At 38.6% G+C, this 14351-nt stretch overlaps 2 protein-coding genes across 7 annotated transcripts; both read right to left on the bottom strand.

Moving 5' to 3' along the window:
- Positions 1 to 17: 17 nt before the first annotated feature.
- coq3 (coenzyme Q3 methyltransferase) lies at positions 18 to 4717 on the bottom strand. Of its 2 annotated transcripts, none has more exons than XM_059508083.1 (6): positions 4324 to 4717; positions 4005 to 4169; positions 2367 to 2466; positions 1160 to 1402; positions 472 to 631; positions 18 to 234 (listed from the first exon to the last, which is right to left on the bottom strand). In XM_059508083.1, exons 1-6 carry the CDS (start codon positions 4485 to 4487, stop codon positions 44 to 46), a joined length of 1023 nt encoding a protein of 340 aa, XP_059364066.1. In that variant the 5' UTR covers positions 4488 to 4717; the 3' UTR covers positions 18 to 43. The 2 variants fall into 2 exon arrangements, with proteins under 2 accessions (XP_059364066.1, XP_059364067.1); XM_059508084.1 differs by having other exon boundaries at positions 4005 to 4157; positions 4324 to 4703.
- A 660-nt stretch (positions 4718 to 5377) lies between these two features.
- pnisr (PNN-interacting serine/arginine-rich protein) lies at positions 5378 to 13567 on the bottom strand. 5 transcript variants are annotated; one of them, XM_059508090.1, is made up of 13 exons: positions 13097 to 13437; positions 12829 to 12994; positions 12477 to 12659; positions 10966 to 11201; positions 10701 to 10869; positions 10418 to 10608; positions 9847 to 9996; positions 9662 to 9761; positions 9013 to 9066; positions 8528 to 8710; positions 6093 to 7137; positions 5815 to 5837; positions 5378 to 5740 (listed from the first exon to the last, which is right to left on the bottom strand). In XM_059508090.1, exons 2-12 carry the CDS (start codon positions 12917 to 12919, stop codon positions 5816 to 5818), a joined length of 2424 nt encoding a protein of 807 aa, XP_059364073.1. In that variant the 5' UTR covers positions 12920 to 12994; positions 13097 to 13437; the 3' UTR covers positions 5378 to 5740; position 5815. The 5 variants fall into 5 exon arrangements, with proteins under 5 accessions (XP_059364073.1, XP_059364069.1, XP_059364068.1 ...); XM_059508086.1 differs by lacking the exons at positions 5815 to 5837; positions 13097 to 13437 and adding an exon at positions 13476 to 13567 and having other exon boundaries at positions 12829 to 12947; XM_059508085.1 differs by lacking the exons at positions 5815 to 5837; positions 13097 to 13437 and adding an exon at positions 13476 to 13563.
- Positions 13568 to 14351: the final 784 nt, after the last annotated feature.

A 14351-nucleotide genomic window follows, 5' to 3' on the forward strand; every position in this document is an offset into this window, starting at 1 on the left:
GTGTTTTTTTAAGTTTGTTTAATAGTTTCAACATTATAATGGCTTAACTGTAATTTGTAGCTTGACCGGGTTCATCCAGATTCTTACTCTCAGCCCAGACCTGTCCAGGCTGGGGTTCTTCTTTGCATTTGATTGCATGCAATGCGTAGTTGATGGCCGTGCTCTGCTGCCAGCTCCACGCTCCTCTGAGAGGATTGTACATCATGCCTCTGATAGCCTCCACGTAGAAACCAACTGGGATACAGTAAGACAGGAAAACGATAAAAGCAAGTAACAAATTCTGCCATACAATAAACACTGAAGCAGTGTAACAATAGATCATACTGAACAATTATGTAATGTATACCAGGCTTTTCCAACAACAGCTGTTATTAAAATGGCAAAGAAATCCATGATAGAGGAGGGGTAATACTCAGAAACTGATCAATGAATGATAGTGAGATAGAAATGGAAGTCAGAGACGACACTCACAAGACTCCACAAGTCGTTCCAGATCCTCTGGGCTCATGAATTTCTCCCAGTCATGAGTGCCACTCGGAACAATCCTTAACAGCTGCTCTGCTGCCACAATCCCGAAAACGTAGGACAAGTTGGTTTTGTTAATAGTGGTGATGAAAAGAGAGCCACCAGGCTGGAAAAAAAATACAAATTTACATAATACATTACATAAAAATATGACAAATTTTAATTGCATGTTATACATTAACATTTTGATATTTATAGAATTTTATGTACATGGTAGTCCTTTAAGTGTTCCCTCCTTGAATTAAATGTTATTATATTTAAAATATAAAAAAATCTTAAAAATGTGTTTAATAAATATCTGTTATATTATATAAAATATTACAAATAAAATATTTCATACATTAAGACAGTAATTTTTTTCTAATTTTGGTGTTTTTTATAAATTCTAACTAATAAACCATCTAAAAATAAACTGAAAAGAAAATAAAATAAATCAAAACAGAAACAGGCTAATGTAAGTGGCTGGATGTCAAAACATTAGGAGAGATTATGGGGATTTGGAGTAACTCTTCTTGTCCTCTGACACACTGACCCAGGAGATTAAAGCAGTGCATTCAGTTCTTTTTGCTGTGAATCCCACTGTTACTTTTTATGTATTGTCATTGTTTCAGATGTCAGCAATGTTGGGACACACCTTCAACACCTGCTGGCAACAGCTGGCAAAGGCGTCCAGGTCGGCCAGATGTTCCACCACCTCAGATGCCACTACAGCATGAAATCCCTCTACTTCCTCTTCGGCAAGCTCCTCCAGGGTGCAGGCCTGATAGCGAACTCTCTCCCGTAAATCTGGATCATAGGAGGAGTGCAGCTCTGCGGTCCGCACACTGTCCTCCACTGGGTCGATTCCCAGGACGTCTGCTCCTAACCTCCCTAGTGGCTGAGAAAGATTAGTGCTACTTTGTTTATTGATATTCACGTCTTAAACTAAACCTTAAACTTATTTTTAGTCACTGAAAGAAATCTGACAAAATAAAATATTAAATGAAAAACTTAAACCTAAATAGAAATGCTTATTAGGCAAATGTACTGAAATACATTTAATTTAAAAGTACTAAAATAAAAATTTAAGATGAACAGAAATATTTAAATAATAATAATAATAAACTAAATTAAACCTAAACTAAAATTAAAATTAAATTAAAATATTATATAAAAATATCAATAAATACTATAATAGCATATAAATAATACTAAAACAACACTGACCCACAGGACAGAAACTATACATTTTTCATTGTTGATTTTGAATTTGCATTAGATTTGTATGGTAAATATATTTTATTGGAAAAGTTCAGTTTTATGTCATATTTCTTTAGGTGTAAAAACACAGTAGCACAAAAACAAAACAAAAAAAAAACAAAAAAGAATTCTGCACATCTTCCTCTGCTGGTCATTCAGGGCATTTATTCAGAAATAGAGCTGCAGTAAACCAGTAAATTGTCTGTTCCACTGATGTGCCTTAAAGGGGATCTTTCGACATAAGCTTTTGCATGACAGGACACTCAAGAGACATCACACTCAACAAAACACAACAATGACATATCAGGCAGAGAGACAGCCTGGAGAAAGTGTGTTTATCTCAGTGGAGGAAACCACTGGGCGTGAAGCGGTCCGTTTTAATCATATAGTTCATTTAGTAAGTTTTCAGTTATCATTTGAGGCCAGCTAAAAATAATCATGCACGCTATCAAACCTAACAAACGTGAGACCAGCTTTATATTGCTACCACACCCAGACCAGATCTCTCAAATGATGGAATATCACACAGTAAACTAACTAGTGCAACTAGCTCAATACTTATCCGTCATTATAGAATCATTTTCATAATTAACATTAGTTACCTCACTCAGCACGCCTCCACCACAGCCAACATCCAGAATTCTCAGTCCAGCCAGAGGTTTGCCCAGCTCCTGGATGCCATGCACATTCAACAAATTATCCCTGAAAATGGGGTCAAAGGTCACAAAATGAGGTTAAGAAGGCACTAGGCTAGAAAACATATCACCTCTAGTCATGCAGAATTATAAAATGATGTACATCAGACTGACGTGAAACAGAAAATCCAAAGCTAATGACAGCGATGCAATTCCTCAATGCGCTTCCTGAGTCCCAAACACGTCTAGTCCCTCTGGCTAGACACATGCCTCTGACATCTTGAAGCAATCGTACATCCTCAATACTCATCTCACTGAACTCAAAGGCAACATCCTTACATTCTTCCTCAAAAGCTTGGACAGGCCATGCAGACCAAAGCAGCCTAAGGTGCTCAGTGCCAATCCTGTTAACTCAGCCCATCTCTGCCAACAAACCCCAACGTCTAGCAAACATACATTCCTCAAGTACAACATAATAACCAGCAACAGCACATAGGTCCCTCATTTAAACAAGCCCCCGGGGCACAGCCATATGTGCTGTATACTACAACTGATCCCGTGTTCAGGGAAGGGGAAGAAATTGTGCGCTGAATGATTCCGGGAGGCGAGGGGAAAGGCTTACAATGACAATCACAATATCCATCCTGACTCGCATGGAAACAGCTGCTGAGAGAAGAATCTGCTCAGATAATATTATTATCAAGACATTTTTAAAGAAAATAATTAATACTTTTATTCAAAGAAGAATGCATTAAATTGATCAAAAATCTGGTTTAAATAAATGCTGTATTTTCAAACTTTCTATTCATCAAAGAATCCTGGGGAGAAATATGCATCAAAATTCAGCTCTACAATCATAAGAATAAATTACACTTATACACAAATACATAAAAATAGAAAACAATTTAAACTGTAATAATATTTCTCAATTTTAATTTCCCAAAGTAATTTTGAGCAATTAAATGCAGCTTTTACTGAGCATAATCTCTCAAAAACATTTTAAAATTATTACCAACCCTAAATATTAAATACTTTTAGAAAGTTGTAGGTGTGACATGCTATACTCCATATAGCATTATTCTAGGCTAGGGCTGCACCAATATTAAAAATCTAGCCAAAACAGCAGATTTTATATATCATGAATACATAATGAATATTGAATACATTTGCCATGAAAGTCAAAACTTTTGAGACTGTGTGATTAAATAAGGTTTTTAGAGCTTAAGCATTAGAGGATGCCATCTAAATGTAAAAGGTAAAGAGAATGCACAGTTAAATATGTAATATCAACCAATAAATCAAAAAGATCTCAATATTTGGCTCAAAACAGATACTTTGCATCCCTAAATAAAACATTATTTTGTTCATTCATACATTTTTTATTTAAGCTATTATGTATACAACATTTATGTCATCACATTTATTAGCATTACTTCTAAAAAGTAATGTGTCACATGGAAACTAAGACCTTTTAAAACTATCTAGTAAAGGTAAAAATGTGGAGATACATCCATAAAATAAGCTAAAATATTACTGCTGTTAAAAAAAATACTACAGTGATAGCATGGCACTTTTATCAGTAGAATAGAGCGTAGATTTACACACCGGATAAAAGGCACTCTCAGGTCATTCATGGAGTGCAGGGCAGCAAACTCTCCTTGCAAGTCCCACCATTTACTAGCCATGGCCTGAAACTTCCGCACTTCGTTGGGGTCGAGAGTAGTCTGGGATACCGTGCGGACATTTCTACAGGTCAATCTGCGGGAGAAACTAATGTTCAAATCTTTTAATCATATGTCGTTATGATTCTCTAGTCTAGTCAACAAAAACCCAGGAAACGAGTAGATCGCAACGCTGACCTATTAAGAGTAAAATCATGGATTTAATTGCATGCACTGTTGTTAAATCGATAAATCAGTCTCACCCTTCTGACAGCTGATTCTTCTGTCTGTGATGCAGGCACACCGTCCAGCTGCACACAGACCGCACTGCGTTCACTCTGGAGGACGCGCCTCGGGTTAACGGGCATTTAAACTTAGATTCTGCTAACAGCCCGAAAGCTAATCCTGCTAATTTCTTGTAGTACATAACTGCATTTTATTGCGTCAAATATATTTTATATTATCACTGACTTCAGAGTAAATCCAATCCCAAAGTGACCGTGGCGTGTTCACAGAACTTCTGACCGAGCAGAAACTCGGTATGGAATCAAGCGTTCCTATCCTGTATAACAGTGACAAATACATTTACTTTTTAATACTCTTTATCAACTAATTATCTTTTAAAACAATAATCTGAAAAGGGGGATTCCGTTTTAATACTATATAGACGCACGTTTCAAATTAAACCATAAATCTGCATATACAACACATACAAAGTGTGCTTGACTTCAAAACCACTCAATATTCCCTGCTCTCTATGCACCTCTCAAACAAGAAAAATAAAGTGTCTTACTTTGTCTCACTTAAAGGGAGTTCATTTAAATCACCCTCGTGTCACTTCAAACCTGTATGACTATTTCTACTGTGTGAAGAATAATTCCGTTCAGACACTAGTTTTAGTCATTTGTTGACGAATCAGACGGTCAAGTCCGAGTGAATCGATTCGGTAGCAACGGTTAACAGCTCATATCATCAGTGAATAACGTAAACGTTATATTTCACACATTAAAGTGTCAGTATAGTAATAATAAAATATAGTATTATATTATATATTATATAATGCACGAGATGACATCTATTTTCTCCATTCACTTATATTGAAAATAGTGGAAGGACATTTCTCAGAATATTTCTTTGGAACGTGTAAATTATCAAAATGGTCATTTTTGTGTAAAGGAAACTGTGAATATAGTTTAATAAAAAGCTAGAGCTATTATAAATATGCCCGTAATTTACTTTTATTCCATATATATCTGATCTTCATTCAGACATTTCAAGCAGCAGATTTAAAAATAAAAGAGGCAGGCCATGTCAGACAGAAAGAATCATTCATGTTTTATTTGACAATTTACATGAAATGAGAATTTATTTCCTCTGGTGTTAAGTTTTAAAATGTTACAGTATCAAGCTTCTATTGACTACTTGAATGCTTAGTCTTGCATAATACAAGGCAAAAAAGAAACTATCATTCAAAATCTCCTGTTTTGAAGACAACACTTAAAAATACCATATATTTACAAAAAGAGGGAGTGGGGTGGGGGGGGGGGGTTTGGAGTGGAGTTCACCTACAACGTTGCCTCGATAATGAGACAAGCCTGTTAACTCGTGGAATTTTAAAAGTGGTGCACAGATCAGAGGCAGAATGCCCCTCAACGCTTGCGGCGGCTGGGAGATGCTGACCTGCAAGAGAAACGTTTGACAGACTATTAGTGCAATCACTAGTAGAGATCACATCTAGAACTTCATACACACACCTTAAACTGCTGTTGGATCAACACTGAATGAGAAGAGGAGGAAATTATATCAATCTTAGTAGCACTTAGGAAGCACAGTCCAACCATTTGTGCACAATTCAGCTATTACTCATTCAACATTATGTGACTGCGGATTTCAATTTAACACGTTAATTTAAAAACTACTTCAGGATCATTCGGATTGCAACAGTTGTGATATTCTAAATACTATTGATCATTCACACACAAACAATTTAAACACTTCAAAAATAAAAAGAAAGAAAGAAAATGGATACTACCTTGATCGCGACTTAGACTTGTGTTTGCGGCTTGCCTTCTTACCAGACTTGTGAGACCTTTCCGTTGACCTTGATCGACTACGTTTTGATTTTTTTGACTTTTTTTCTTTGCTAACCTCAGGGGAAGGGGACCTGCTCCTGCTGGACTCTGAATCAGAGTACTTCTTGCTAGCTTTGGCGGAGCCTTTTTTGCTAGATTTACTGTCTTGCCGGGAAAATCTCTTACTGTGAGAGTCTGTCCTCTCACTCTTTCTCCTTGATTTGGCATCGTCTTCCTCATCCCTTACTAAACTGCCCTCACCCTCTTTCTCCTTGCCCTTCTGTTTGTCTGTCTTTTTATCTAAATCTTTCTCTTTCTTCTTTTTATCCTTTTCGTGGCTCTGACTCCTCTCTTTCCTCCTGTCTCTGTCCTTGCTGGAGGCCTTCTGTTTCCTCCTGCTGCGGCTCGTACTGCGACTTCGGCTGCGCCTGCGGTCCCTGCTGCGCCGCCTCTCTCTACTGCGGCTGCGACTGGCCTTGGACCTGCTCCTGCGGCCCCTGCTGGACCTGCGCTGCCGCGAGTGGCTGCGCTTCCTGTGACGAGAGGACCGGTCGGTGCTTTGTGCGCGACTGCTCCGCCTCCGGTCTCTGCCCTTGTCGCGCTCCGACTGACGTCTGCGAGAGCTGTGACTTCGGCTGCGCCTGCGAGTCCCACGAGAGGCGGAGCTGCTGCGTCGCCTTTTCCTTCTGGGAGATGAGGAACGGGAGGAGCTGCGAGAGGAGGCTGAGGAAGAGGAGGATGAAGAGTACCGGCTGCTGGAAGAACTGGAGCTGGATGTGCGGCTATGGTGTTCACTTAGGGAGGGACTGGCACTTCCTCCGTTACGCCCCGTGTGCTCTTTGCTGGCCCGCTTGACCTCACTGACCTCAGGCTCACTACGTGACCTGCGTCGCTCTAAGGTAGGCTCCACCTCCCTTTCCCTAACTTCCTGTTTGTGTTTCAACTCTGTCTGCTCCTCCTCATAACCTGCCCTCTCTCTGCTCACTCTGTCCGATGCCAAATCTTCTGAAAACACAAATTTTACAAGACTTGTATTCCTTTTGCAACTAATAACAAAAACATACAAACAATATAGAACTTACAAAGGAATATAAATGAAATAAACATTTTTTAAACTTAATGGTCTATGGATCACATTTTTGGCAAATAGAAACCTAGCACACAAACTACATAAATGCATATAATATAAAAAAATAAAGGGCAAATATTTAATAAACTGAATCAATGAATAAGTTATACAAATAGATTATTAAAATAGATTTAATTAATAAATTATAACCTAGCTATGTATTTTTTGTTAAGAATAGTTTCAGCTGTTCTGTTAATAAACTGACAGTATTTCATGATTTGTTTCTTGATGATCATGTATTTGCGTCATTCAATGATTTGATGAGTAGATTCAAAATATCTAGATCCAATTTGTTCCGCTACTTTCATTTGCGTGACTTTGCTAAAGCACACTTTAATACCTTCCCTCACCAGCCAATGAAAACTTTAATTGAAGATATAATGTCTCTCCCGAAATCGCATAGTCATATCTCCTCAATTTATGGCTTGTTACGATCTTCGCTATTCCCTCCTCTCTTTGCACTCAAGGGAACCTGGGAGAGAGAGCTGGGACTGGAGCTTGACGAGGGACTGTGGAATAAGGCTCTAGCTAAAATTAACTCTGTCTGCATGTGCTAGCTTGAATCTTATTCAGTTTAAAGTTGTTCACAGAATTCACTTCACCAAAGCTAAATTGAAGAAACTTTCTTTAATAGCAGACGATAGGTGCAATAGATGTTCGCTCTCCCCAGCAGATCATACTCATACATTTTATACCTGTCCTATATAATATATTATTGCTTTTGCCTCATTGGTAGCCAGAAGACGAATACTGTTGCATTGGAAATCCTCATGCCCCCCTTCTAATTTTTCTTGGCTGAAAGACTTAATGTCCTTCCTACACCTGGAAAAAATTAAACACTCCATCAGGGACTCTGTTAACTCATTTTATAAAGTGTGGAATCCTATTATCTCCTTTGTTGAGACAACACCTTCACTGGAGATTTGAATTATTATTATTTTTTTTTTTTCCCTCTTTTTTTATTTTTTTCATTATTATTATTATTATTATTATTATTTTTTTATTTTTTATTTTTTTTTGTGTGTTTGGGATGTTTTGGGTTGGGTAGTGTTAAGAGTGTTCTGTATATTTGTATAATTTTTCTTTATTCATTTCTATTGATGTTAAAAAAGCAGATTGTGGTGTTTTTAATTTATGTCATGCACATTGTCATTTAAAATTCTGCTTAATAAAAAATATATTATACAAAAAAAAATAAAAAAATAAACACAGTAAAAAAAAAAAAAAAAAAGTATAAAAATAGTCACTTTCTCTAGATGCACCCACCTTTTACAGTCTGTACCTCCAGCGCCAGCCTCTCCTGCTGCTCCCTCTCTTTGCGACGGAAGGCGTCCTGTTTCTGGCGTATGCGGTGCAGCAGCTCCTCATCGTCTGTGTCTGAGGAGTCCGACCCCTTCGCACTTCGCTCCTCATCCTCACTCTCATCTGAGCCATACTCTCCCAGCCCTCCTGCGGCAACAAAGCCCCCTTCTTATAATAGACAGCTGGCGCATGGCACTCAGTCGCACGCTAACAGTCCCTCGTTCTCACCCACTTGACTACATAATTCTTTACTAAAGCCCACCTTAATAAATGAAGCATGCTTTTTTAATAATCTGTGTTGCTGGAAGCTAACCATTGAGAAGATCTGCTGCTTGAGCTCTTGGGCTTGTAATAAAAGTTCACTAGAGAGCTGAAAATGCCCCCCCCCCCACACTTTTTTTATTCCCAAACCCCCCACCCCCGTCGGGCCAAAATGTAAAGACACTTACCGAGGCCGGTCAGAGAAGCCAGTGCATTTGACTGTGCCAGCTGTTTTGCAGGAGCTTTGATTCACATCAACAACAGGAACAACATGTTAAAACACATACAGCCACCACTTTCGCATAGGCAAGAGTCTCTAGAGATGAGGGTACACATATGCACTATTCACAAGAGCTGCCTTTGGCAAAATAAAATAAAAATAAAAAAAGATGGAGAGAAGAAAAAGGTTATCACACAAAGTCCGTCAAACAGGCAAACAGTGGAGGAGGAAAGAACCAGTCTGTACTAATGCAGTGTCACTTTCGAAATGAGAAGCTGTCTGCCAAAAATAGAAGTGAGGAAGTCGTTTTGTTTTACAGGAAATAAATTTAAGAACAGAATTGACTGGGAACCCCGTGAAAGATTCCATTTAACTGCGTCTGTGACCATTTTCACCCTCCCTCTGAGGTTTTCATCTTCTGTTGCATTAGCAGAGAATGGCCAATGAAGATTTGCACTTTTGCTTATAAAATATTACCATGATGCATCAGTCAGACAAAAAGGCTTCATATATATCAGTCAAAACATAGCCAAGTCTAATATCTGTGGAAATGTGGCTCTTCCTCAGAATTAAACTGGAAGGCACAGTTGCACGGACACAAGGGAACAGGAGCAGACCTTTAGTGGCTTTGCGATGAGTCTCTTTGGCCACTTGGAAGATTTCCTCATTTGTGACTTCAAGGAGGACTTCGGTAAGAAGAGTTTTAGTCATCAGCATCTGTGGGAAGCAAATAGGAAATGTCAAGGATCACAAGTCAAGTTTGGACAGATGAATGCTAAGACAGAAGTGTGTGTGTACACACCAGCTGAAACTCTTTCTCCTCTTCTGTCATTTCTGGTTCACTTTGCTCTTCTTGAACAGGAGGAGAACTTCTACCACCAAACTCCAGCCTTCTCCCTGAAACGCCATCCTCCCTAGCACCACCTTCTTCACCATCCTCATCATCACTGTCCTAAATTAAAGAGGAGTAGGTGATTGGACCAGAGAACATACGCTAGTGGTTGACATAAGCGCCGAGAGGAATTATTAGTGTTAGTGTGCAAAAGCTAACAAGCAAAGTAAATAAACTTAAAAGACTCCATGAAATCAATTGGAATTTCGTTGCTCAGTCCACATCAGAGAGTTTTAAGATCACCCATGTACTAGATTGCTCCTATTAGTTATCCAAAAAAAATTACTTTCAACTGACATACTCTACCATTCAAATGTACAGAGGATTGCCCCGTCAAGACATTTCATGGGGTCTTTGAATTAAGATTATAATGATCATGTCAATAAACATTTGTGCATGTCAGTGAACCCTGGGACAACAGTTGCCAAAGTAACCTCAGCAGATTCCTTCGCTGTAAACAGATTCTAAAAAAGATGCTTACAAATTTGCTCTTGCGTGGCAACCGAGGACCATCACCTTCCTCCTCTACAATATCGCTAGCCCTTTCATTATTTGCCATTTCAGCACGCTCTTTCTCCATTCTCTCCTTCTCCAACTTTTTCTGTTTCTCACGGTCCATCTTTTCAAGGCCTTCTCGAATCCATGCAGGCAAAGTCCTCCGTTTAACAGCATCTACACCAGGAACCAAGACAATGTCACAATGTGCATCTTTTAATAACCGCAGTTTTTCTTATGTATATACATTAAACAATAATTATATGCACCAAGAGTAGGCGTCTCTGGTTTAATTTCCATCTGATTGGGGGATCTGGGCCGTTCTGGTCTGAAGCTAGGGAGCCGGTCTCTTCTGTTCTGCGGTCCTTCAGGCCAATAAGGTGCATGAAAGCCGGTGGATGGTGGTCCATACACTGTCCCTGTTGGCGCTGCTCCATGCTAAGAGGAAACAGAAATAAATGTGACTAAAACTGAAAGGTTTGGAGATAACATTTTAGAAATAACCTTTGATAAGCCAGACCTAGGCAAGCATACCTGATAGTCAAAATGATTGACGCCAACTGGGCCAATAGGGTAAGGCTCAGGCTGACCCCCAAACCCATGACTGTTTTGAGGAAAGCCTCCGTGGTGTGGGTCTCCAGGAAATTCCAAACTATCTTGACTGTTACTGTCTTCTGATGCGTTGACGACATCCATCAGTCCTTGCCCAGGAGGAATCCATGCTTGTTCTGGAGGGGGAGGAGGAGGAGGCTGGCTATGCATCCCCCACTCTGTAAACAATCAGCAAACAAGGTCATAACTTAAACTTTTAAGATATCAACTGTGCACTAAATAAGTTGTCAGATACATTGGCCCTTCCCACTTTTTCATGCATCAAATGTCAAAAATGTCATGCAATGCACTTTTTATTTATTTTTTGCTGATGCATGCAAACGGCCTGTTGATTAGCGATGCACCAAAATGATAGAATTAAAATGACAAAATTAAAGTTTCCATTTAGCTTAAAAGCAAAGACAAAGTTTCCATTAACTGGGTAATTAAACTTGATATGCAGTTCAGGGTGTCACGTTCTCAGGTGATGAAATAAACCAGCTGTAGTTCTATGGTAACAAACCACTACTAAATATTTCAGCTAAAAAAAAATCATCACCACAACAGAGAAATTTAGCACTAAATCAACTTCTAACCAATGGATCCTCTGTAGTGAATGGGTGCCATCAGAATGAGAGTCTAAATAGTTTATAAAGCATCACAATAATCCATGAGTAATTCAATACACTTCCAGTCCATCGATCCATTCTTCAGCTGTTTGCAATCTCACTGCAGAGATCCATTGTTGATCAAATGATGCAATGCTAAATTTCTCCAAATCTGTTCCGATGATGAAACTTTTAACAGACAAACTCATCTACATTTTAAATGGTCTGAGAGTGAGTCAATTGTCAGCAATTTTTTATTTATGGGTGAACTATTTCTTTAAAGGATTAGTTCACTTCCAGAATTAAAAAATCCTGATGGTTTACACACCCCCATGTCACCAAGATGTTCATGTCTTTCGGTCTTCAGTCGCAAAGAAATTAAGGTTTTTGAGGAAAACATTCCAGGATTTTTCTCCATACAGTGGACTTCAATGGGGACCAGCGAGTTGAAAGTCCAAATTTGCTGTTTCAACGCAGTTTTAAAGGGCTCTACACAATCCCAGCCAAGGAATAAGGGTCATATCTAGCAAAACGGTCATGCAAAAATTCTGCTGCGGCCTTCTGAAAAGGCCTACTTGTGCTTTCTGTTGACTGTCTGATTAATTATCTAATATTTTAAGTCACAATTTAACAGAAGTAGCGACAGATTATTTCTTCCATATTATGATGCATGTCTAAATTAAATGGATGATCAAAAAAGGGTGAGGTCGTGGTTTTATTAAAAATATTTTGATTAGATTTGAGAAGGATCGCATATGGAGCCACAGAGAAGTCTACCATTACAGCAGAACATCAAGTTATTAGATCTATTCAAAATGCTCAGTCAAACTGATAAATTTGCCTTACCTGGTTGCCAACCTCTGCCAAAATTGTGATCACCGGGAAAGGCACCATGGTTATTATGGCCTGGAGGTTCCATGTGTTGTATTTCTTGGCCATTGGGCTGAATCCCTTGCTGGCTGGCAACCCCTCCGGTGGATTCTTTCTGTGCAATCCATGCTTGTGCTAAAGCAGCCCAGTCCACTTGACCTGCAAAAAAAAGCATAATAAGGCTAAGCTGATAGTAGCTCTATTGGTGACACTAGTTCTACAATCAACTTGCAATGCTTTTGGGAAACGAAGCCCTGAGCAGTTCAAACAAATAACTACTACATGATTAGTATGTGTTAGCTCAATTAGATAAGAACATCGCTCTAACCTGGATCCTGCTGATGCTGAAATGACTGCATCCACTGCTGCTGTGAGCTTAGAGGCCACTGAGGCCAGGGCTGTCCTCCCTGGTCCCACATCTCTCTTTATGATTCCTGTGCCAGAAGCCTGATGTGTAGGAAACATGTATTTTATTTGCACATAACTAACAGCGTCTGCAAACCATGCATTCAGAATTTCAAACTCGATTTATTTATAAGAACATGGAAAACAAGCACTGCTTTTTTCATTGTGGACGCCTAAATCTGTAACATAACCCGCACAGCTGCAGTTCCGGAGACACACAGCGGGTAAACACTAATCGCACTCAGACTGCTGCAAAACTAGTCTACGATAGGCCATGCATCCTTAAAATGCACGTTGAAGGCTTTACAGCGTCTTTCTGTGCATTTACATGTATGCGTTTCACTGAAGATAATTACGACATTAACTAAAATGACATAACGTCGACGCAAAGCTAGCTGTGCGAGCGTTAGGCCGCGCGTCCACAATATCGACACTTATTAAAAACTTTAATCCAGCAGTTAAAACGCACAGGGTGTTGCAGCTCACCGACCGCGGCAGCTGATTCTATTGAGAAGCGCAGGGCTATGAATTAGTTAGCTGAAGATTTCTAGACACGTTGCGATCTCTTACCTCTCCACTTCTCTGATTCTGACCAGTAAAATGGCGATGAAATGATGACCCGGAAACAATGCCAGCAACAGTGACCTCACCACACAGGCCCTAGTGGATACCATAAAAGGTGGATACTCGCGTCGCGACCAGTACGTGAAGATCATATTAATAATAATTATAAAAACACTTTAAATACACACTTTTTATTGTTGTTAAAATAAAAATAATAATCCACTCTAGAAACTAAAAAAATCTGAAGAGTAACCGAAATGGTCTGAACCTAGCAAGGAACCATCATTAATAGACAGCCCTTAAAAGTTTAAAATTGTAATAGTAATTTTAATTCATAGTTGTGTTGCATTTACAAAATCTGCATGTTTTCAAGTCTGCGATAGGATGAATCTAACTCAAAGGTTCCTGTTTTGACTGCAAGGTCTCCCATTGTAAAAGACTATTATTAGCCTATTTCAAGGCCCTTCAAGGTATTTAAGATACTACCGTTAATTAATAACCATCTTCAAAAACTAGAATGGCAATGTATTAGCATAGGCTAATTAATTCTAAGTATTCAAAATAATTGAATTCTATAATAACAGAATTTCAATAACTGAACATTTTATTACCAATTCTGTGACACTTGGACTTCTTTTGTTCATGATTATGGAGTTGATTTATTTTTTATTAATAGCAATTTCTCAAATGTTTTTGACCTTAACATTATTAGAAAAAAAAACAACAACAAAAAACATTTCCATGACTTTTTAAGATTTATAAAATAAATATAACAATTTGACAGCCGTTGGGAGAACATATTAAAATAAGAAATACTATTTCAGCTAGCTTACATCTTGATTTAACCTAGTTATTTTAGTCTATTTCAAAGGTGTTTTTTTT

Source organism: Carassius carassius, chromosome 24, assembly GCF_963082965.1.
Source record: "Carassius carassius chromosome 24, fCarCar2.1, whole genome shotgun sequence".
NCBI lineage: Eukaryota > Metazoa > Chordata > Actinopteri > Cypriniformes > Cyprinidae > Carassius > Carassius carassius.